We start from the raw sequence: 24,882 nt of genomic DNA on the forward strand, positions 1-24,882 counted from the left end.
CCGGCCCGGCCCGGCCCGCCCCGTCGCGTCCCGCCCCGCCGCGCCATGTCGCTGAGCCCCAAGCACACGACGCCCTTCTCGGTCACCGACATCCTCAGCCCGATGGAGGAGAGCTACAAGAAGTTCGGCGGCATGGACGGGGCGGGCGGGCTGGGCGCGCCCCTCGGGCCGTACCGCCAGGCGTCCGTGCCCCCCGCCGCCGCCGCCGTCCCGCAGCACGTCCCCGCGGGCGCGGCCGCCTACCACATGCCCCACGGCGTCTCGCAGTTCCCGCACGGCGCCGTCGGGGGCTACTGCAACGGCGGGCTGGGCAACGTGGGCGAGCTGCCCGCCTACCCCGAGGGGATGCGGGGCGGCGCGGCGGCGGGCGGCGGCTGGTACGGGCCCGGCGGCGACCCCCGCTACTCCAGCAGTAAGTGCGGGCGCGGGGGGCGCGGCGGAGGAGGAGGAGGGGGGCGGCCGGGCGCGGGGGGAGCCGCGGCCCCGACGGGGCGGGCGCTGAGCAGGCCGCCCCGCTCAGTCTCCAGGTTCATGGGCCCGTCGGCGGGGATGAACGTGGCCGGCATGGGCGGCCTGAGCGGCATCGCCGAGGGCGCCAAGGCCATCGTGCCGCTGCACGCGGCGCCGCGGAGGAAGAGGAGGGTGCTCTTCTCGCAGGCGCAGGTCTACGAGCTGGAGCGGCGCTTCAAGCAGCAGAAGTACCTGTCGGCGCCGGAGCGGGAGCACCTGGCCAGCCTGATCCACCTGACCCCCACGCAGGTGAAGATCTGGTTCCAGAACCACCGCTACAAGATGAAGCGCCAGGCCAAGGACAAGGCGGCCGCCCAGCAGTTGCACCCCGACGGCGGCGGCGGCGGCGGCGGCGGCCTGTGCCAGCAGCCCTCGCCGCGCCGCGTGGCCGTGCCGGTGCTGGTGAAGGACGGCAAACCCTGCCCGCCGCCGGGCAACGCCACCCCGGGCCCCGGGCCGGCCGCCCGCACCCCGGCTCGCTGGGGCAGGCGGCCGACCTGGAGGAGCTGTCGCCCAGCCCGCCGGCGCTGCACGGCCCCGTGGCTCCCCTGGCCCCCCTGGACTCGGCCGGCGTCGACTACAACGGCGGCATGGTCAGCCCCAACCTGCTCTACGGCAGGACGTGGTAATCGGTGCGTCCCGCGCGTGTTCCCCCGACAGCCCCGCTCCTCCGGCACCGGACGCTTCGCCCTGCCCGGTGCCCGCGGGGATCGCCGACGGCCGCCCCACCCCCGCTCCCCTCCCGGCCTCCCTTCGAGTTTTTTTTAAGTCTCTGCTGTTTTTGGACAAACGGCCCCGACGGCAGCGCCGAGTGCTTGCGTGAGTGTGAGTCAGCGTGGGTGTGAGTGAGTGTTGGCGTGCACGCGTGTCCGCGCCTCCGTGTCCCGGCCGCCGAGAGCTCCTCCCGACGGGGCGGGGGCAGCCGGGGCAGCGCGGGGCTCCGCTCCGGCCCGGCCCCTCGCCCCGGCGGCAGCGCAGCCCGGGAGCCCCGGCGCGTACCGCGGAGCGCCACGATAAACCCTCGTCTCGGCCGAATTAATTTCGTGGGGGTGCCCCCGGGTGCCGTTCCGTTCTTATCTCCGTCCGAGGTAAATTGAGCCGCAGCTCGGTTGAGGCGGGAGCCGTGGCAGGAGAGCCCTGCAGCGCCGGTGCTCGGATTTAAGGGGAAAACCCCGTTTTTCTCGTTGTTGTTATTAAACACCGCGCAGTTAGTGAATGCCCGTGCGCGGACGGGGCGCGCGTCCCGCGGAACCGCTTCAATCTCCCGGCCCTTGGCTCAGCTCCCGACGAGCTCAGAGCCCTGCGGAGGTAACGGAGAGCCCGGGGATTCCCGGGGCTGGACCCCGCTTCCCGCCGGGATCGGACCCCGCAGCAGCCGGGGCCGGAGGATGCGCTGCGCCGGAGCGGGGTTTATCCCCGCGCCGCTTTCCGAGGAAATCCCGCACGTCGGGAAACGCTCCTCGGGACTTTCCGGCAATTTTTCTTTCTTTTATTTTTTATTTTAATTTTATTTTAAACAATAAAAGGAAGCCTTGTTCTCACGACTCGGCTGTTTCTTTCTCGGTGTGCGGACTGAAGGACAACCTCAAAATCCCCTTTTTTCTGCCTCCCTGTCGGCTGCCAAGGATTTAATTCCACGGCCCTGCCACCTCTGCCAGGCTCCCCCATCCTTGGGGGACCCGCTGAATCCCAGCCCCGGCGGGGCTCCACAGCCCCGGGAAGTGCCAGGGGCCTCTCCAACTCCCGGCTGTGCCATGAAGGAACGATTCTGAGATGGAAAATCGGGATTTTGGCCTCTGCTAGACCACAGACCCGTCCCCAGGCCCCATGCAGGAGCCTGGAGGGGAAGGGAATCTCCACCGTTCTTCTGGAAAGAGATCCCCCCCAGCTCCCTCCCCTTTCCATGAGGGAGAATTTCTCCCTGCTGGGTCGCATGGGAAACGGCCTAGAGTGTTTGGGATGGGACTGAGCCCAGCCTGGTGAGTGGCTTCCCCCTCAAACTGTTAAATCCAAGGGGATATGTCGGGCTCAGCTCCAGCCTGGGAAAAAAAAAAAAAGTATGTGTCAGCAAAGCAGCCTGAGGTTTCCCACAGGGATGCTGTCCCAGGGTGACCCCCAGCCCCCGAGGGCACAGGCAGCTGAAGCAGAGCCCCAGGTAGGGTGGTGCTGCCCAGCCAGGTCCTGCATCCAACAAAGCCCCCAGGCTGCTCCTAGCAGCATTCCAAGGGTCCGAGGGGACAGCACAGCTCCCAGGGCCCAGGCTGGCTCCACTGGGGATCAGACTGCAAGGGGGTGAAGGGTTGGGCAAAGTGAAGCCTGCAGGGATGAGCCTTTCCCACTTTCCCACAGCAGCCCCCCCAGATGTTTACCCAGACTTTTTGTGCCCCAAAAAAATGGGAGCAAGGGACAAAGCCACCAGCACCCGAGTCCATTCACCTTTGGAATGTAGGCGACCCACCGCACTCCTTCCTCCAGCCCATTCCCATGAAAACTCGCCCTCAGAGCTGGTTTTGTCCTGCTGGAAAAGCAAAAAGGGCTCTTTTTGAGCACCCCAATCTTTTCCCAGCTGCAGGAGAAGGCCCTGGGGAGGGCTGGCAGATCCCAGCCCCGGGAATGCTGCATCACAATGAAGGATTCTGCTCCACCTTCCATCATTTGAAAATAATGAATCCAAGTTGATTTCTTCCTTCCAAGTTAAAAGGGGTTGTCAGGGCTTTTGCCCCAGTTGCTGGTGATTAACACCTGGATGTTTGGAAAGAAGGGAGCACCAAGGAGTTGGGGCCAGAGAGGGACTGGGAACTTTACTGATTTACAGAATACCTGGATATAATGGAAAAATCCAAAGGGAAAGCTGAACTGGATGCTCTCCTCATTTTCTTTTTTTTTTTTTTTTATTAAACAAAGATTTTTAAATGGTAGAGGTTAGGTGGAATTATTTTCCAATAAATCAACAGGAATGCGTGCACACAGGTGAAAGATACAAACAGGCTCTGGAGGGGGCTGGAAATTAACCACACGCCACTGCTCAGAATTTCAAAAGCCACTTTATAAAGCAAATAAAAATATTTACTGATTTGGTACACTCACACAGAAAATCCCTAGAAAGAGTGCTAAAAACGAATGGAATTTCTGCCCTTCGCAGCCGTTTTAAATTAGGCATCAAACAGACAAACCCACGGCCCCTGCCTGGTTATGCCATGACAAAACCCACGCCAGAAACAGGCACACATCCAAAAAGTTGAAATGTTTTACTTCAGAGTCCGAGAAGCCGAAGGAAGCATCTGCCAAGGAGCAGCGAGGGCCGTGTCTTCCAGTGCCGCCGGCTGCCTGCCGGGTCTGCCCCGAGAGTTCATAAAAATCCCATTTCTGGGCATTCTTTCCAACTCCTTGTCTGTTTTCAGGCTCTTGTGTGTGGAGTAGAGGATGTTTGGAGTTCAGAGTGGCGGGCAGCGCTCGGCACAGCTTGGATATGTAAGGAGGACAACGCAGCACTCCCACCTCATCCGACGGCAATCCGCTCTCTTCCAGTCCCTCCCAAAAAATCATCATCAGGTCCGTAAGAAATGTGCACATTTAAAACAGGCATCCGTTTAAAAACTACAGGGATGGTGCTTAACAACTTCATTTTTTTTTTTTCCCCCCTCGCCCCACAAATAATAAAAAGAACAAAAGCAAAAACCCCAGACATTTTCCACGTTTAAAAAAATCCAGGAGGCAGGAGCTAATTCCAGCTGTACCTTCCTGCAGGAGGTGGGAGCGGGAAGGGCCTCCCGGGGCCGTACGCCTGCAAACAAACAAACAAAAGCAAGCATTTATTTTTGGGATTAGCAGCACGAGTAAACAAGTGGAGTGAGCTCGAGGCGCCATACAGAACGGGGACAAAACATCCTCTGCACAGAGAGGTGCCAGGGGCAGGGCTGAGCATCCCTTATCCAACTCTGGAGTCTCCCAAAAACACGGCTGGGGCTGGATTGCCTGGTGCAGAGCGGAGCTGCGCAGGAATCCCAAATAAATCCATCCCCAGGCAGCACGGTGGGCAAGGGACTTCCCACCTGTGACACCTCTGCTGTGCCCCGCTGCAAAGGGACAAATGTTGGAGCCAGGGACGTGGGGCAGCTCACACTCAGCATTTTTACACAAAAGTATTTTAAGGAAAAACGAAAGCTTGTTTGTTGTAGAAGAGGCATTTTCCAGCACTCGCTCCCTTTAATAAGAGGTCAAAGAGATCCAAATCCCACTTTGGAAATGACTCCAAATCAGATGTACATTTGTACTTAAATTCAGGCATTTGGTACATCAAGTATCCAGTGGAAAAATCCGTTTGAAAATTTCACAGAGCCTCCATGAAGCATTCAAAATTATTTCCAAACCTGGTACATTGCAGAGACCAGCAAGTTAATTAAAGGTGATGCACCAACACCAGCTACAGGCTTGGTTTGCTCTTTACTCAGGGATTTTGGGTGTGGAAGGAAAAAGGGGCTTCCCTTCCTTGAAAAGAGAAATCTCTCTTCCTCACAGCACACGGCGGCCGGGATAACCACGGAAACCACGGAGCCAGTGAGCAGACCTGCCAGGGAGGCTCCTGCAGCCTGCCCATGCAGGAAGGTTTGTTTCCAGGCTTGATGAACTCAATTTAAAAAATAAACAAGTTGGCCACATCCCTTAAAAAACCCTTCCAAACCATCAGCAGGGAAGGACAAAGTGGAGGTCTGGGGGTGGTGCAGCAGCCGCGGATGCGGACGCTCCGTTGTGTGCTGCTCCGGGCTGGAATAAAACTGCCCAACACCTGCACCACCCCAGCAAGCTCATTCTTTGGTTCTCTGGGAGAGCTGGAAGGCAGCAAAGCCCCACTCCCAGGGAGCCCCCCAGATCCATGGCAGCTGCATTAATTTTGTAAGCACTCTGCGGCAGCGCGTTTATTAACCTCTTCAGACCATGTTCTGTACGCTGTAAAAAAAGAATTCAGAGGTGAAAGGGCCCAAAGATAATTATTTATGCTGCTACGTGTCACCACTTCCACTTGAATCCCTTTTCAAGGCTTTAAAGCTTTGAAATTTTCAGGCAGCAAGGCCGGATTCAATGATTAGGCTGGCACCCTAAACCCTTTCAGGTACTTTCTCATTTCACTCCAGTCTGGAAGAAATAATGACATCTGAAAGTTCATTTAAAAATAACAAGAACAGAAAAAAAAGAAAAAAAAAAAAAGAAAATTAAAGCAGATAAACAGTTGCAGCGAACTGCAAAGGGAATTTTTTAAGGAAGCAAAATTCACTGGAGCTGTAAGATTTGTGCTCAATCATGAACTCATCATGTATATGAATAAAAATTAAAAAAGGGTTGTCACCGCTGGGTTAAATGTTTCCTGCACCCGCAGGCGGGTCCATGCCAGCTCTGGGGAATTCTGTTCTGGGCAAGACCACACCTTTACCCAGGCTGTGGATGTCCACAGGGCTCCAAAGTGGGAATTAACAGGGATACCCTCCCTGGGCCCCCACTGTAAACCCTGCTGGGAAACCATTCCCGCTCCCCCTCACGATTCCAGCTGTTGGGCACCACAATTTACGGCTGGGAATGAAGTGCTCCAAGCACAGATTCCTTTAGCAGGTGCATCCTGCCCAGGATGAAGGGCAGAGCAGGGTGTGCCATGGCAGACAGACTTTTCCAGGAGTCCATTTCCCAGACTAATTAAACCCTGCTCAGACTCCCACAGCACAAAGATCTTCCCCTGATTTTTCCCCGGGAGCACAGCAGCCCCTGCTATGGATTAGTGCAATCAGGGATTTAGTCCTCAGGCTCTGGGGTTTTGGGTAAACCTGCGTGGCACAAAATGAAATATTTCTGAAATCTGATCCTATCAATGCACCTCATCCAAATTTAAAATGTATTTTGGAGCTCCACTGGTTGAGTCAAGGTTCAGGCCCCGTTATTTCCCTGTGACTATGACCCATGGTGTTGAGTTCTGCCTCCAGTCACAACCAGTGCTGGCAGGGCTTGTACTGGTGCTGTGCCATGTAACACACATCTGGGTGCTGGGCAGGTGAGCAGGCTGGGAAGAAGGAAATTAAAACTAGGAGTGACTAAAAAGTGACTTGTCCTGAGCTGAATCAGGCCCCAGCAGAACGCACATTTCCAACAGTTTGTGCTTTAATTTCCACACAAAGGACAGGGCAATGGGGCTGTCACCTCCTCCTCCTCCTTCCTGGGACTGGTCACTAACCTTCCCACAGTCTGATTTCCACAAACAGCAGTAGAACTAGGAGTTCAACCTAGATATCCAAAATTTATTTAAAATGTGTGTTTAGCAGTGTAAACACCCAGAGTTCTGGTAAAACAGCATATGCAGATCATGTTTTACTGGGATCACAACCCCCAAAAAAATTCCCTAAGCAGAGTCACCTGCTACTTTCAAGCAGCTTTTTCATTCTGTGGCATTTTCATGAACTGCTGACCAAGTCACCTGCAATTTTGGATGAAGTTCTCCTCTCACAATTGCTTGTTTCCTTTTAACTGCAGAGAGCTACTTCCACATGTTTATTCCTGGCTATGAGAACCCAACATTTGCATTAAGCAGATTTTCAGCTCAGAGAAAGCCAATAAGCACTTCAGGGGAGAAATTCAGGAAGCTGCAACAATCTACATTTTAAACATGCTGGGGAGAACCCAAAAGGTCCAGTGGGCAGATTTCCTTGTGGAAGAGGCAGACTGGTGGCAATGCTTGCCTGGGGCTGCAGGAGGAGAGTGACCATGTCATGGACACCGGTGGTGCAGTCCCAGCACGGGCCTTGTGCCAGGGGTACATCCAGAGGGGCTGGCCAAGGCTGGGCTGTCACCCACCTGTGCCTGGTGACACAGTGACACTAAATCCAGCCCATGCCACACTCCCTCTCCCCAGCCACAGGAGCCGGGGGGAAGCCTTGGCTGGGAGGGGAGCACAGCGTAGCACGCAGGGCCCCGTTTTCCTACCTGTCTGCCCCTGTCCATGCGGTCCTCGGGTCTCTGTGGGTATCCCATGGGCCCTAGGCCCTGGTACTGAGCTGGCTGGAACTGGTTTGGGGACGGCACCATGCGGTTCCAGGCGAGGAGAGGAGCAGCTCCGGCGGTTCTGCGCAAGGAAAGAACACTGCACTGGGAACGGGGCTCCTGCAGAGCGTCCCACAGCACAGACCCACTCCTGGCTTTGTCTCTGAGCTGAGCAGGGACAGCCAAGTGCTAGTGAGAAACCAGGAGCAGGGAATATCTTCCCAAATCCCCCTAAAGGCCGCTTTGCTGACCTCTTCCTTCGGCACAGCTTGGAAGCTGCAATGCCACTAGCAGCAAACCCGGCTGCACGCAGCAGATTTTTCCAATTCCCTGGAAGGCTTCCGTGCACCTCTTACTGCAGGGGCAGATTTGCTGATCCCAAAGGCTCCCCAGCACCCCAGGAGTAAACATGTGCCACACGGGAGCCAGGGGCTTTCTTTGAACGCCCAGACTCTTTCTGGGAGCCCATTCTTCCCAGTTAATTGCAGGTTGCAAATGAATTCTTACGGCGAGCATTCGGAATCTAGGGTAGGGGCCTTGGCTGCTTTTTCCCATCCATTATTCTGCTCAATATGTCAGGAGGTCTGATCGGGAAGAAACCTTTTCAAGTTCTATTGATGCCGTTTTCAATTGACCACGGTGACCTAGCAACATAAGCACTAATTGGCACGGGCTGACTGACATTTGGTGTACAGTTTATATGGGAACGCAGATCCGACATCCATTATGGCCCAGTTTGCCATCCCGGATTACCCACAGCAAGAAATGTTTTCATTTCCTTCAAGTACCCATTCTGACATGATAATTAGAAAGCAACAGGTAGAACACATCCAATATTGTTTGATTCAAAATATTTAGGGAAATGCTACAGCCGTGATCGGGTTGTTACAGCCGAGCACGGCTGAGGGACAATTCCTTAAAGGATTCAGAGCAGGTGGGGCCTGCAGGACAATATGATGTTGTGAGGGAAAAACATGGAGAGTGGAGACAGTTAATCCTTCCTGACCCCTGCTGAAGAGGGACTTGGCTGAGCAGAGCAGGGCCAGCCTGGAGGGAGATGGGGACAGCAGAGAACACAGGCTCTGCTTCCCAGGTTTGTGATGGGGACAGCAGAGAACACAGGATCTGCTTCCCATGTTTGGGATGGGGACAGCAGAGAACAGAGGCTCTACATCCCAGGTTTGGGATGGGGACAGCAGAGAATACAGGCTCTGCTTCCCATGTTTGGGATGGGGACCGCAGAGAACAGAGGCTCTACATCCCAGGTTTGGGATGGGGACAGCAGAGAATACAGGCTCTGCTTCCCATGTTTGGGATGGGGACCGCAGAGAACAGAGGCTCTACATCCCAGGTTTGGGATGGGGACAGCAGAGAACAGAGGCTCTGCTTCCCAGGTTTGTGATGGGGACAGCAGAGAATACAGGCTCTGCTTCCCACATTTGGGATGGGGACAGCAGAGAACAGAGGCTCTGCTTCCCAGGTTTACCTGCTGCACTACATGCCACCCCTCAGAAGGATCCATGCTGTAGTTAAAGCTGAGAGTACTTTACATTCGTGGGGATGAAACCTTCAAAATCAACGTTCTAAGTTCTTCCTTTGTTCATACTCGCTTCTTTTGACTTAGTGTTTTGAGTACTAAGTTTTTTTCCCCTCATGATTCCTAGAAAACAGCAGACTCTCCAGGAAAAATACACTGCTCAGCCATAATGAAAACTGCAGGGAGTTAGCTATATAGCCCCAGCTCTGGGGGTTTTATTAACAATCACTCTGCCTTTACAAGTGCTGGTGATAAAGATGACTGAGGCTCACAGGCCAGCTCCTCCTCCATGCCTGGAATGGGGAAATCTGACACAAATTTCTTGTGACATTAATTTTTATTTGGCATGGAGTTTAAACTTTTTAAGTGCTATTTAGTGAAAAGTTGAGATATTTAACCACTTAAACACAACACCACTAACATCACTGCTTTGTTGGGGCACTGTTTGGTGATCCAAATCACCTGAGGGTGGAGATCTGCACACAGCAAAGCTGTAACCAAAAGAAGAACTGTGCCACTTGGAACACCCCAGGAGCTCACACAGGCACACTCCAGAGTTACATCAACTCAAACATATTCAGCCAGGTCAGCTAAGCTCAGGAGAATTTACACAGGGAAACATTCCTGTCTTCACACCCCAGCCACTTTGGAAGTTACTGCTATGAATAGGTTAAGCAAAAAAGATCTGTTCAACCAGATGACACATTTCCATCAGCCAGGGAGCAAATCTCTGTGAACTCTGGACTGGCTCAAGAGCACAAAAAGGACCTCTGCAGTGCCCAGGAATGTCAGGACAGAAGAGAGGGACCCCAAAATTCAGTTTCCCTGCTGCACACCAAGATGCACCACTAGGTTTAAAAGCAAGAAATCCTACACAGGAGACAGGAATAGCTGAATTATGGAGAAGCAGCTTTATATTCCTGGTTTTTCCCCCCAGGCCTGGGAAGGAAGAGCCAATTTAGCCCCTGCTGTATCATTCCATCCCTGAAATAGCACATCTGGCAGGGACAGGGCTCCTTTCTTATCCCTTACTCAGAGTGGTGAATCCAGGATATCCCAGTCTCCTGCCCACCCACTCCATCCCACAGGGCTGGCCTCTCCCTCCGTTCCTTCCTTCCCTGAGCAGAAATCCCTGGCTGCTCTGCCCCAGGCACCTATTGCTCCTGGAGAGCTGCAGCAGCAAGAGGGGGCAGCAGTTTGGGGAACAGCAGCTCCCAGGGAAAGAATAGGAAACTCAAAATGCCTTCAACAGGTTCAGATGCTTTTTCCTGTACCAAGTGTCTCTGTGTTTAACCTTCTGCTTAAGTCTCTGTGCTTGCCTCTGTACAGCAACTAAACACCAGCTCTGAGCACGTTTGATCTGCTCCCCAAATCCAAAACCTTCCAAGAACACGGCAAAACTACTTATCCTCAGTGCTGGCAGAGCTTTTCATAAACCCTGCACAGTGTAACAAAGGGAAGGCAGTGACAAGTGACAGACCTGCAGCAGTCCTTCACAAATAAAAGTATATAAAATGGATTTAATTAAGGGGTGGGAGTGGCAACTCCCATGGCCCAAGCAGTATTAAAGTTTGCATTATGAATGAATCTTGCCTTACAATATTCCACACAGATGAGGCACAGGACAAGGGAGCCAGGCTTACTTCAGTGGGGATCAAAATGGTTGCCATGGAAAGTGACTGTGGAGAGCTCAATAAATTCCCCCAAAGCCCATATTTTCAATGGTGAAACATTTGCAAATAAACCCAGGGGAAAAAAAAAAAAAAGCTGGGCATTGGAGCAGAAACTTCTCTCCCTCCTCCATAAACATAAATAAATGTCATTATTCATAGCTGACACAGGTAGCCTGGGTTTATTGAGCCCACCCCACCGGAGGACACACAAGCCATCAATGAGGGGATGCATGTAAAACATCCCTGATTATCAAACCATGTCACATTCCTTCTATTCGATGGCACTTATTGGGCTGCAGATTCCATAATCCTTCCCTGAGTCCCTTCTGCATTTAATTCAGTTCAGCCTTAAGTAGTTAAAGAAACTGTTTTCAGTGGCAACTAATAACTACTGACCTACAGTGACACTGCCCTACAATGGGCTTGTCAGGCCTGAAAAACTTGTACCAAAGAAGCTGATTAGGACTTCAAGAGGTTTGTAGCAAGAATCAATGGCTGGTCTGTGCTAATGCTGCGGCTGTGGCACAGGAATGATAAAAGTGGAACACCATTAGTTATGCCTCATTAAGCTCCACAGCCCTCCTAAAAAGAAATTTGTTTAGCCTGTCCAAAATCTAATGCAGTTTTAAGCTCTCTGTGTTCAATTTCATAGTATCTCAAAAGCTTCAATAAGATAAAGGCCAAAGAACCAAGAATGGTACCAAAGCACCAACAGTAAAGTTAATTTTGAAGCCTGAGTTTTAATGGAAAGTGTTTTTCCCTCCTTTTTTTTAATACAAAGTACTTGAGCCTTTTAAAGGATGAACACCACGTAGTGGGCTCTCAAAACATCAATAAATCATGGACATTAATTAACTCAAAAATCCTGCCACACAGCATCATTTCCACAATTTTAAACCACAATATTGCAAACAGAGAAGAGAAAACCAAACACTGGGAAGGCTGGCAGAGCCCAGTCCACCCTCCTGGGCATGTTTCACATCCCTCCTGCCTTACCTTTGTGGTGTCTGCTGGAACAAGGGCGTGGGACCTCTCCAGGACTCCTGGGGCCGAAGATCTGGAGGGCAAAACGAGATGGCAAAATAAGAGAGAGCAAGAACAACTCACGAGCTGTGCTCACTCCTCTGCGTGCCCCAGGGCTGCTTTTGGGAAGCCAGACAGGAAAGCTCAGGCTGGATGTGCCACAAACACACTCCAAGTCATGGCTTCCTGCTGCTGGCTTGGACAGAGTCCTACTGTCAACAGAGAAAAAGCAACTTTTTTGGCTCTAGCACATCCAACAAGCTTCATAATAGAGAATTATGAATTTTAATTGCTACAGCTAGCATTGCTTAGTGCTCAAATGCTTTGCAGGTGTCTCCTCTTGAATTTTTGAAGATGCAAAACCTTGTCTGTCACCCTAACAACTCAGTTTAATATTCATATATCTTACCAGTACATTCATTACTATGTTAAAAATACAGGCACTCAAATACACACCCACCACTGTGTTACCACAACACATGATGTTTGTGACCAACAAAGATGTCAAAGGCAAAATATGGGCCAGTTTCCCTCTGACTGGGCTAAGTTATTCCATAAAGGCAACTAAAACAACGGCCAGAGCATGGAATAAAGTGGATGATTCTGTTTTATTCACGTTTAAGTAAATATAGTTGTATTTAGGATGTAAGGGACAAAGCATTCATTAAAACAAAACATAAATACATTATCACTGAAGATACTAAAGGTACATTTAAAAGTTACTGTGGGCAGTGATAATACACTAATAAAAACCTATTAATGATGTCTCAGATAATGGAATCAGACTGAATTAAGCCTTTTTGGGTAAAACCTTGGCCAGAGCCCCAGTGCTGGCGTGCAGGAGACCACCCACTCACCCATTGTTTGTGCCACCCAAACCAGCCCTGCACAAAGGCGAGGCAGGAGCAACACTGCTTTAACAGGGCCCGCAATTAAACGCTTGTTGTCCTTCTAAATAACCTGGTCAGCAAACAGGATAAAAGCAGCAGCTCCTCAATAGCACCCAGGCAGCCCCCAGCACTCGGGGCCAGCGTCAATCAAAAGCTCCAGTTTCACTGACACCTTTGATGGCTTTCAATGGCCTTCAAGTGTGACCTAATTCCAACAGCTGGTTCCAGCAGCTGGATAATGGGCGGCACACGGACACCCTGCCGTGCTGCCAGGGGCCAGGACATGGAAGCCTGGCCTCCGTTGGAAAGGGGAAGGGGGAAATATAAAATAAATAAGTCTGTGCCTCTCTCCTAGCTCTGGCTGGATTGTCTGTCTCAGCGCCAGCAAAGAGAACACCAAATAAATTTCCAGCCCCAGCAGCTCTGCTCTTCCCGGGAGCCTGCTGGGCAAAGCCAATCCAGCCCATAATTCTTCATTTATCCCCCATGCAGGGTTATTTATTCAGCTTTATACCTATACACACAACTACATCAACCAGGATATGAGCCTGGTTTTACATCCCCAGACACACACACAGCTACCAACCGATGCTCCTCAGCTCCTCTTTTCCAGCCAATTTCCAGCCTGAAGCAGACCAGGACTGAGGGTAGGGAAGTGACACTTCCCTGCTGATCAGCCTGGGAATTTCAAGGGCTTTTCCAGGCTGCACACACACAAAGCCATGTTTATTTTGGAATACAAGGGGAGGGCAACAGAATCCACAACACTGCTTTAGGGGAAAATGAGCAGTTTTTCAACTGGAGCTTAAAATATCTTTAAAAGTTTGGTAAAGTCCATGAGTGTCACAACTTTCAATCAAAAATATCCTAAAATGACTCTCTGTTTCTGATAATTTTCAAGTTTCACAGACAGCAGTAGCACAGAAACACAGGAAACATCTTGTTTCCAGACCCTTACCCTCCATGTGAGCAAGGACCCAGGTCTCCTGCTGTAACCACACCTTTCTGCAGCTCAGTTTAAGCAAGACTTCAATGAAATCATCATCAAAACATTTAAAACTCCCCTATTCATTTGTATGGCTGACAGAATAACCTTGGAGGGAGAGAGTCTGGAACAGTGAATTGCACTTCAGAAAGGTAAAAAATGGGAGAAGGAATGACAATTAGTATTTTCTTTAGGCTGCAAAACTTAGGCATTTCCCAGAGCTATAAGGCCAAAGAAACTGCCTTGTCTAGCAGCTCCTCAAGTAACAATTTATCTAATCAGGGTGGCAATCAAAGAGAAGATTTTGTGTTTACTGATTGCACTAATCAAAATCACTTTTCCAAGGCAGCTAATTGACAAGTTTACTGCCTGCCATGCAAGTCATAAATCAGATGTCCTGCTCTGCAGGAGCCAAACCCACCATTCCCAGAGCGCTGCCACCCTGCACTTGACTCCCCAAGTTATCAGCACAGACAATTATTCATCAGCTGAAAATTGGCACATCCAAGGCAAATCATGGAGCACTGGTGAGGAACAGCCCCAGCCCTGAGGCTCTTGAGCAGGAGCTGGCTCCTGGCTTGACCACATCGCCCTTCTGCAGGCTGATTTTACTGCAGCATGTGCATGACAACACCACACACCAAATGAAAAGTTGTTCTGCATCAGTCCCACTGAATGTGGGGATGTTGACCACATCAGCTGTGTTTTTTCAAGGGTATGTGGGCTCCAGGTGCTTCCCAGCCCTGCCACACCACAACTGCAGTTCTCTGACAACAGTACAGCTGATGAACACAACTTGGACACTGGAGACAACCTTGTGTCATCCAAGAGGCCTTCCCATTTCTCCTAATTTGATTTTCCAGCTGAAGGTACCAGTGCTTTGATGAAGACACTAGGGGACTGAAGAGGTTACTGCAAAAGGGAAAAAAGATGCTGTGCTGCCAGACCTAGGAACACCTCTGGGTATGCCAGGCAGAACGTTGTTGGGGGGGAATCAGCCCAAGTGCTTGTGAACTCTCAACCACACTGTGCAGGCAGACTGCTCCCACTCAGCAAGAGCCTCACTGCAGTGGGGTATGGGGAGCTGCTGACACTCCTCATCTTCACAAGTCTGCATGGCACCAGACCCACACAATCCATAATCCAGGATGTGTTATGATCTTAGGGCAGGTGAACATCCAAAAGGCTGATCCCAGCAGAAATCCAGGGCTGTGCCACCTGGAGGTATTCTTCTAACAAGGGTTTAAGTAAGTCTGACTCTACCTGGTAGAAGAGGAGCTGAGGCATACAGGATTCACTTGGCAGTCCCAGGTGGGCCAGGCTGGGGCCTGACCCTCCAGCCATGCAGCAGGATGGGTTTTGGGAATGGTTCTAGGAGTAACATAGCCCTCAGGCTGTTTGATCCATCCTCCCGATGGACATGAGCTGTCCTCGGGCCCCAAATAACGAGGCACTGAAAGAAACAATCTCCAAACTCTACGTCAAGCGCTGTTGTAATCCATTGCAAAGACTTGACGCCACAGTCAGTGCAAATGAGAAGTTAATTAGAGTTTAAGTCTAATCTCCTAGGACAGTCTTAGCAGAAGAGGAAGAACAACAAAACCCAGTGAAGTGCCAGAGGACACGCTTGCAGCACTGCTGTGTCCCATGAAGGCAGAGTGACAGGAATTGGCTCCGGAGAGCGCGGCTGGCGCACGACCCTGCGCGGTGAAGGAGCCTGCACGAGGCAGCTCCACCTGGCTCCTCGCCCTGCTGCTCCACACAACAGCAGCACAGCAACCTCTGCCTCCTGGAAAAAGCAGCACAGGGAGGAGGGAGGAAAAGCCCAACCAATTGCTCTGTGCTTTGCCAGGCACACCTGCAGAACAGCGACCGGGGACGGCTGTGGCGCACCGAGGGGGAGGGAGGCCTGCATCACAGAAAGCCACCAGACAGTTTTCCAAGGCCAACAGATGGACAGGGATTTCTCCACTAGCAGTGGCTCCAAGCCTCCCCAGTTTTAACCAGTCTACGGCACTGGGGGGTATTTGCCTGCAGAGGGTTGCCCGTTCAGCACAAGGGGCTCGGGTGCCATGAGGACGAGAGCTTGGGAGTGCCTCATTGGCAGGATGAGGTCCAGGGACGTGGGACAGACAGAGCACATTGGAGTGTTTCCCACAACACATCAGGACTCAGCAGGAACAGCAGCACAGGGACTGCTGGGCTCCCAAAAACCTCCCCAAAACCACATAAATATTCTCTTTGGAGATTAATTTGGATGCCTCTCTGCTAGTTCTGCCTTCCCATTCCCCACATGCTTCTTTCCAGATCACATTTAAGCACAGATAAATCAGGGAAATAAATAGAGAGAGATGATGTTCAGACCAACCCAGCTGTGAGAAGCAGGAAGCAGAGGGCACTTACTTGGCAGCAGTTTGGGGATCTGCTGCTGGCTGCCCATGAGGGGCCTGGCGTAGGGGCTGCCGTAGGCTCCGAGCGGCACAGCGTTGGGGTACATCCCTGGCATGCCCCTGTCCCTCGGCATCGTGTGCCTGTTACAGGAAGAAATGGCAAGGCAGCAGGTCAGGAGGCTGTGGTGAGCTCCATCTCCCAGCACAGCTGCCTCCCAGCCCATCCCACACCCCCTCTCTTTCTGCTGAGCCAGGGATGCACGGGTGGATCGGGGTGCAGGCACATCCCGACACACACACACGGGCTGGGGAGCTGCTCCCAGGGAAATGCTCAGGTTTCCAATGGCACAGCTGTGCTTTTCATTGCAACTGTGACGTGCAAGAGGGTTCTCAAGTGCAGCCCCAGGACAGCTCTGCTTTTCCTTCCTAAAAGGGAGTGCTTTTCCTTCTTGCAGCTCCCCCAGAGGCATAAGATGCAGAAGGTATTTTCTCTTCCTAAGGAGACACTCCAGAGCCCAACTTTATTTGCCAGTCTCCTTTAAAACATTCTCTTCTCTGGCTCTGATAGATGCATGGCTCCTTGCACTCCCCAGTATGGAAACCCATTTAATTTTTAAAGCTTCTTTGTTTTTAAAAACTGAAAAGGCATTCCTGTCTTCACTAGCACTTTTAATTATCACTTGTGCATAATATTCTCATTGTACCTACAAGCAAACATCCACCAAACAAGTTTTACAAAACCCCAAACGACAGGAAAGTGACTTAGAACTATCTAGGAGGGAAAAAAAACCAACCAAAAAGCAAACAAGGCATTAGTGCAAAATCACTGTAATGTTCAGTTTTCAGCAATATTGAATTTAAATATCACACGCTGAGTATCCAACATGGAAAACCAACACCTAAGCTTGGACATTCCATGTTTTTTTTTAATTTAAAAAGGTAAAAGGAGGGCAGTCCTCCCAGCAAGGCAGCAGTAACCCCACAGCCTTACCCCAAGGTTCTGAACGCTGACTGGTCCAAATGCACTGGTTTCCTGTCCCTGTTAAAGCCAAGCTGTGGTCTCCAGGGCCTGCCATCATTGTTGGTTTTTTCCCAGTCTCCTGGCTTCAGAACTGGAGCAGGTTTCCTGAACAATAAGAACAGTTCCATAAGTACTTATCAGAGCAAATACTCAGATGGATAAATCAGAATTGCATGATTTGAAAGCTGGCAGCTGACACTTACTTTGCCCCAGGTAACACTGTAGCCTTGAAAACAAAGTCTTCAGCAAATTGTGGATCTTTGAATGAGATGCTAGAAGAAAGCATTTGAGGATTAGGTTTGTTCCATAATGGAGACAAAGTGAAATAGCAGTCACTGCTTTATGACCAAGAAAGCTAAAAGCAGACAGATAAGCAGAATGATCTCACTCCTCCAGCTGGAATTCATGTTTTCCAGGACCAAGAAAGAATGAGGCTACAAGGAAAGAGAATAATGGTTCCCTGGAAAATTCAGCCTGAGTGACACAGCATGAAGAGCAATGCCCTGACTGCACATACCACCTCTAAAGACAGGAGGAAAAATCCTTGTGACAGAGAAATGGGGAGCAGCACAGAACAATTCCAACCTCCCGACAGTGGCAGATGGAAAAGCCAAACCCTTCCTTTAACTCATCACTCACAGGAACTACATCCCTGTTTAGGACATTCTTCCTACAGTGTCCTGACAAAGTGTAACTCAGCATTCATTACTTCTCTGCACAGCTGTTGCTCTGGTTGAACCAAGCTGTGCCTCTCTGGAGATAAAAATGACGCAGATCACAAGTGACTTTCAGTGTTTTGGGGGCTGCACTTTGCACAACCCTGCATGAAAACCCACAGTGGACTGACCTGACTGCAGAGTTCTGTGTCAGATCCCGCAGCATGGGAACCGGAGACTGCACCACCCTGGTGAAGAGAAAAACCTCTGTCAAAACACCACCAAACATGTTTCTCACCATCTGCTGCTCTGCCAACTAAGCCTGCAGAACATTTATTTCTAAGTTAACTTGCCTTTCCCCTAAACCAAGTACTTTTATAAGCACTGGAGTGACTGAATCCTTATTTCTTAATGTCACCTCTTTTGCAGCAGATGTGTGGGGATTCTCTAGGGTCTGTCTAGGGAAGGCAAGGACAGAAGAGGTTTCTTGTTCCTGTTCCCTCCAGGAACAACTCTGACTTGGTGATATTCTTCTCAACCATGACAAGAATGGAGAAATGTCTATTAGAGTGATCTGAGGTACATTTTCTGCCCAACCAAGCCGGTGTTTGTGCACTTAATGCAAACGAGGCACTGAACACCTGCTTGTATCTCTGAGCACAGTCAGAAAAATGAGTGTGCATCCTACAAGGTGAGGATTACACTGATCATTCCTCAGACTAGATGCACTCTCAAGAAAACTAAAAGTATGAGTATTCTTAGTAGCTGGGAACAGCCCTGATTTTAGTGCTGCAGACTAAATGGACAAAGCTAAAATTTATCTAAGCTATCACTACCTGGATTTTTCTCTGATGTAATGCAGACTAGCATATAAAAAGCAGAGTTTTGGGGTTTTTAGGCAATGTGCACTAATGGTAAGCCACATCAGCCCACAATAACATCCATAGAAAAGCAGAGAAGCCAAAACATGACCCTACTGAACCAGGCCACTGAGCACTACCACTTTTATTACCCCCTCATTTACCTCATAAAACAATAACTAAACACATAAAGTCAGCCTTCCACAGGCAAAATGACAAACAAACAAAGGTTCCTCAGCAAATAAACAAATGCATTAGAGCGTTTTAAAGATATCTGAGGCTGCTTTAAAGGCAAGTTGAGAGGTTAAAAAACGGGACCAGAGAATGCAAATTTCACTCGCGCTGGAGGTAACACAGACCTGCTCTGAACCCTCACACCTACACAGGTGGCCTTGTCTGGAGCTTTAATTTACTCCTTGTGGACACAAAACCATTTCTGCTGCCATAAGAGCAGGAGGGCTCCTCCAGCAGCAAGAACCCACCCCCCAAAGGCCACACTCACTGATCCGGGAGGACGGCGTTGTCGTTCAGGGTGAGCTTTCCCTGGATGCCGTGGCACAGCTCCGGTGGGATGTCCACTGCCTAGGGAGGAAGTTTTCAGCTGCAGCACCTTCAGACCTCCCATCTCACCATTCCCACTGAACAGCAAGTGCAACCTACCTCTGTGTTCTTGGTCTTGTACTGCTCCACAATGAAGTCACAGAGTGGATGGTGCTTCCCGACAAAGAGAACATCACCGCCAAGGCTGTTCCTCCTGCCTGGAGAAATGATGGGGATGGGGCAAGAGTTCAGAGGAAAGAGGGAAGGAAGGAATGCAGCAAACCAGCAAGGCTGTCCTGGTGACACCTCCACAAAAGCCAAGTTTCACTGTGATTTAGGAGAAAGCTCTGAAGGTTCCCTGAGAACATAGGAAAGACAATGTCTCCCAAGAGGAGGATGTGTCTGGTCCCAAGGACAGCTGGCAGGCAGTAAAATAATGAAATCTTGTGTTCAGTGGAGGAATGCTGAATTCAGAATAGAGTAACACTGCAAATACAGACAGAATTGACAAAAAACAACCCCAAACTCCCCACAACTCCACATTTTACCCACAAGAACCAGATGTTATTTCTGTACAACAGAGAAACAAACATTTATAAGCTGAATAAGTGTTACAAAACAAATCCACTGAGGATCACTCTGATTACCAGCAGCACCCCTGAGGAAGAGAGTGTCATAAACTCAACCCAACCAAACACTGAGGACACATTGTTTGTTCATTTATGGTGAATTTCATAGGTGATAACAAAATACCCCAATTCTTACTCTCTTCAGGAGTGAGGTCAGGGTACACTTCCTCCAGGGCAGCTCTGAGGCGTCGCTCATCCACAAAGGGCAACAACGCCACACCTGGCAAAACCAAAACTGTGTTTGCTCCCACTTGTTGAGAAAACCCAGAACAAAAACAGACACCAGCATGGCAAGCTCTGATAAGATTCCTTAGCCAAGAAACAGCCAGAACTGTGTGAATCTGAAGGAATCACACTTTTGTTTTAGAAGTCAGATCTTTCTGTGGTTTTATTCAAACAAAACCTGTTGCACTCAAACTGAAAACCTAAAACTTTAGCTGCAGTGTAAATTACACCCAGCCACAGCATCTGGCACACCTTGGAAATTAACATTCTCTAAAGAAAGGAAAAGTTGCATAAATGCTGTAGCTCTTTTACCATTCTTTGTGTGCTCCAAAATATTTCTATATTCCCCAAAGTATTTTTGGCACAGCACTAATGAGCCACTGATTGTGCAGAACAAGATCCATTAATTAAATGCAAAGGAGACAAAAGACAATTACACACTGAGGCTGATAAAAACAGAAGAATGATTACACTAGTTCAGGACAAATGAACAAATCTAGAGTGACTGCTGAAATTACCAATAATCATTGCCAATCCAAAACCAGTTACTGAATCATAATTTGCTCTTCATACTGATTTCTTTACAAAAATACACCTGCTGTAAAGTACTTGTCCCCACAACAAGTAGCACAAGTTACCTTTGTGCAGCATTTTCTCTCTAAGGTAATTTTCTAATTTCTTTCTATTTTTACAGGTTCTTAAGACTAATGTCTACAAATTTAAAAAAGGAAAGTTGAAGTTTCACCTTGCCAAGCATACTTCTTCCCATTCAAATCAATAGCAAAATCTTCAGGGTAGAAGTCAATGATGCTTGATTCCTGGAATTGGAAAAACGAAATTCACCCTTAGAGCAAACTTCGACAAGGTTTCAGAATGCCATGTGGTGCCAAACAGAAAGGTCTTTGATAACAGAAACAGCTTTCATTAAAAGCCATTTAAATACAAACTGAGGATGGGCACTTGCACTACTCAGAGATTTAAAATAAGAAATTAAGGTGGAGAGAAAAATTAGGAAAAGGAGGAGAGCTGATTAGGGTAAGTTATCTGCTCCCCAACTACGTTTTGGAAGATTTCTGAAAGAAGCTAAACCATCTAAGTGTAAGAGCTGGGAAATGACATCTGAATTCCAAGAAATCACTTTTAAGGATTTTGAAGAACCATTGCCATCTTCCAAAACCTTTCCCTCCTGTTCTGCAGGTCTTCTCTGCCTGAAATGAGAAGCAGCAGGTCCCCTTCACACCAGTGCAAGATGACCTGAGCTTCCACAGACAGAAATACAAGAAGGATTCTCACTGGGTCTGTCATGAGTTTCCTCCACGTTGGTGGCAGGAAGTTTCCACTGGCGGCCGGGAACACCCCCATGAGCTGCTCAAGAGGCTTGAACTGTTGAGAACAGACAAACAGGTGTGGGACACTTGGGATGAGAGGGCAAATCAGCAGCGAATGAATTGATAAATCAGGAGCCCTACCGGTTTGGAGCCCTTCTCAAAGTCTGAAGGCATGTCTGCAATGCCCTCGAAGTCCGAGGCAAAGGGAGCGTAGTGGAAAGGGTAATACCAGTTCCAGGATGCACAGCCCTGGGCAGGGAGGTGGGAGACACAAAAATCAGACTTAACAGCAAATTAAAATCATGCAGCCCAGTCACCAAACACGACAACATGGCAGAGAGCAGTTTACACTCCTGTTTTCCACAGCAAAATCCCTATGCTAACTTGGGGAGGTGTGGGAGCAGAGACCCCCAGCACGCCCTGCTGGGTGTGCAAATGTGAACAGTATTTGCTGCAGACATGCTGAGAAGCATTCTGGTTTTCACTGGTGCTCCTCTCTCCAGTACCAGCACTACTGCACACTTGGAGTAGCACTTTGCTCTTCCCCTCTCATTCTCCTGCCTTGAGCAGTGGGGAATACAAAGTGTCTCCTCGGAAAGGAGAGAATCAAGCAAACTCAAAACACACCAGAACACCGTGCACCTCCTAAAGGAAACGTGGCTCCAGAGGGTCTGAGTCAAGCTTTCACCTTCTCAGCTATTTTTCTTAGCAGCACCACTTGAAACAAAAGCCCACTACTATTTTGACTTCCAGTTCTGAATGATTAAATGTCAACAAGGCTCCTCCAGTGATATTTTTGGTATACAAGTACAGCACCTATAATTATTCTCTGCAGTCCTTGGGACAGACTTGGAATGTTTCGAAAGCCAGGTGGATTGCTTTCATTCTTCTTTCTTTTTTCCCCCTTTCCCCCCCCTCTCCAAACAGATATTCCCTCTAGTGGGACATGCCCTGCATTATTAGCTTTCTGTAGGAACATAAAGGCATGCAACGCATATTGGCACAAGTTTTATGGACAGCCAGCAGTAGTTACTGAAGACAATTTTTATTATGGTGAGAAGAAAAAAAGCCAAACAAAGATCCTCAAGCAAACCTATTTTGAAGCTCCCGCAGCCCAACAGCTTCCTAACCTCATTTCCATATTAGCAGGGAGTGATTTTCCAGCTTCTCCATCCCCATACAATAGACTGGAATGGTCTTGTGCTTTTGTACCACTGAAGGGGACATTTTTACCTACAGCTCACCTGAAGGCTCATTTCCACCCCTGGAGGCAGATGGGCACAGAGAGTTGTGGGAAAATACCCAGTCATGATTAAAAAAATACAGTTTCCTTGTGCCCAGGATCCTGATAATTCCCACCTATAAAGGCATCCAGGTGACATCTGTCCTTCACAAAAGGAGGTCATGCACACAAGGATGTGGGGAACTCAGCATCCCTGCAGACAAGCTGCACCAGAGCTTGCAAACCTTAAACTTGATGATTTTTATCCCCCATAACAGACGAGTCAGAGCTCAAACTCAAGGAATGGTTAGAGCAGGAGAGAAGGGGACACATTCCCATTTTATTCCAAGGGGGAGGAGTGAAAAAACCTATTGGAAACTGCATTTTGGAGGCACCTGAGTATCTGCCCTGCCTGTGCTCCCAGCTGGACAGGAGGCAGCCACTGAGGAAAAATACGAAGTTTTATGACACAGCCCTGTGTGGAAGCTCCAAATTCCTGAGACAGGACAAACTCCATGGGTTGGGAGCACACTGTGCTCCCAGGTCACACAGCCAGTCCAACTGACTTTGCCTTCAGGGCACGGAGCTCCTTATTAACCACCAGTGCAACAAACCTCACTACGGCCCACTAATCTCTTGCCAATCTGACATCTCAATTATCAAAAGATTTAAATCTGACACAGATTACTTCAATCACAACACACTTCATGGAGCAGCATTACAATCTACGGAGGAGACTGACAACTCTGTCCCTTGCAAATTCTTCCTGGCATTTCAAGGGCTTTGTTCTTTGTTCTCTCATTTAGTCACCTGTAGTGTCATTATTTGTGGGAAAGGGAAAATAGCAGCAGTTCTTGCTGCACCAAATGCTGCCGCTGGATGTGAAAACCAGAATCCTGGAATCACTGAGGCTGGAAAAGACCTCTGAGATGCGAGTCCAATCTGTGACCAACCACCACCTTGTCAACCAGATCAGAGCACTGAGTGCCACGATCAGTTGTTCCTTCAGCAGCTCCAGGGATGGTGAAACCGCATTCAAACCCCCAGTGTCAAACAGAATGGGCACACATTTGTTTTACACCTTCAAAAAAACCCCACAGCTTTTCCAAAACGAGCAACAGACTGAAACAACTTCAGACAAGAAACTCTGGGGTACCTGATAATAATATCTGAGAACCCAGCAAAGCCCTTCCACGTAGGACTGCACAACCTTGCGGCGGAATTTCTCATCTGAGGCGTCCACATCGAATTTGTTTTTATAGTAGCGCTGCTTCCAACCAGTTTCCCACAACCTGCAACACAACCAGGCACAAGTAACATGTTAACATGGATGGGCACCTCAACAGATGCACATCTGCAGGTCTGAATTACAGTGTAAAACAAAGCCACTTGCTACTTCAGTTGCCATTTATATACAGTTTAAATGAAAGCAGAAAAAGCGATGCTCAGCAGCAACAGAACAAAATGTGACTGTTGGCAGAATTGACAGAGTTTTCCTGCTACCTCAAATGTAAAGGCAAGCAAATGCACAACAATTTCTGCATTCTGCTGCTGTTCAGACAAGCTGTGATCACCTGAGGCACTTCTGCAGCTCAGCACCCTGTGCTTGCTGCCTCACACCAGATGAGCTCCCTTTCACACAGGATTTTCAGTCTCTCAGGCCAGAGGTGGATATTTGGATCACAGGAGCCACCTTGGCCACAGCTCATCCTTCCTTCACACAGCTCCCCCTCATGTCTGTCCACAGATGGGGCAGGGAAAACAAACACTGGTTCCTCTTCCACACACGGCAGCTGCACCCTTCAGCTCTGCTGTATCATGTCAGCAAAGAACCAAACTGATTAAACCACATAATCCCTTAATAATGATTTGTTTTCTTACATGGAATTTTATTCCAAACCACTCCAAGAGGTGACCTCAAGCTGACACTGGTCAGATGTTCCCAGAGCCCTAAATCCTGTGTATGCAGCTTTAGGAGAGTGCCACGATCCATTCATGCTTCCTTACAGGATGCAATCCCTTTGGCTCTGCAAAGAGCATCTTCCCTTGCTTCTGTTTTGAGACAGTTGCTCAGGACACTTCCTAAATCCTTCTAAGATGATTCACACTGATGAGAAGGCAGAAAAGCCAAGAGATGGTTTCAAGGCTCCCAGAAAAGCAGGTAAGCAAGAACAGAGCTCCTGGCACTGAAGGCTTGAGAGATGGAGTCAAGAACATCTGCAGGCTCTGAGCTGCCTGGCAGGCAGACACTTGCATAAATTCAAAAAAACCTTTCTGTGAGATAAAACCCATCTGTAGCCGACTGCAACAATTTGTTCTGGTTTCAAAGTCATTCTAAATACAGAATTTATTTTCACAAACAGTGTGGTTGTA

The 24,882-nt window shown here is 49.4% G+C and overlaps 2 protein-coding genes across 2 annotated transcripts in view; one reads left to right on the plus strand and one right to left on the minus strand.

Moving 5' to 3' along the window:
- The first annotated feature begins 45 nt into the window (after positions 1–45).
- NKX2-4 (NK2 homeobox 4) lies at positions 46–1,139 on the plus strand. The gene is given in 3 exon segments (XM_041417250.1): positions 46–412; positions 521–970; positions 973–1,139. Coding segments are annotated over 3 exon segments (984 nt in total).
- Positions 1,140–3,535: 2,396 nt separating this feature from the next.
- Positions 3,536–24,882, minus strand: part of XRN2 (5'-3' exoribonuclease 2) — a 32,905-nt gene continuing 11,558 nt past the window's right edge. Inside the window, exons 17-30 of the mRNA XM_041417208.1 lie at positions 23,666–23,801; positions 21,429–21,536; positions 21,253–21,342; positions 20,705–20,777; positions 19,871–19,954; positions 19,226–19,323; positions 19,068–19,147; positions 17,897–17,953; positions 17,253–17,321; positions 17,020–17,154; positions 16,042–16,169; positions 11,737–11,797; positions 7,474–7,612; positions 3,536–4,294 (exon numbers count right to left, since the gene is read on the minus strand). Coding sequence (XP_041273142.1) covers positions 4,232–4,294; positions 7,474–7,612; positions 11,737–11,797; positions 16,042–16,169; positions 17,020–17,154; positions 17,253–17,321; positions 17,897–17,953; positions 19,068–19,147; positions 19,226–19,323; positions 19,871–19,954; positions 20,705–20,777; positions 21,253–21,342; positions 21,429–21,536; positions 23,666–23,801 — 1,321 coding nt within the window. The 3' untranslated portion in view covers positions 3,536–4,231. The remainder of the gene's footprint in view (positions 4,295–7,473; positions 7,613–11,736; positions 11,798–16,041; positions 16,170–17,019; positions 17,155–17,252; positions 17,322–17,896; positions 17,954–19,067; positions 19,148–19,225; positions 19,324–19,870; positions 19,955–20,704; positions 20,778–21,252; positions 21,343–21,428; positions 21,537–23,665; positions 23,802–24,882) is intronic.

The sequence above is a fragment of the Onychostruthus taczanowskii genome, unplaced genomic scaffold, assembly GCF_017590055.1.
Source record: "Onychostruthus taczanowskii isolate IOZ18803 unplaced genomic scaffold, ASM1759005v1 scaffold55, whole genome shotgun sequence".
NCBI classification, from domain to species: Eukaryota; Metazoa; Chordata; class Aves; order Passeriformes; family Passeridae; genus Onychostruthus; species Onychostruthus taczanowskii.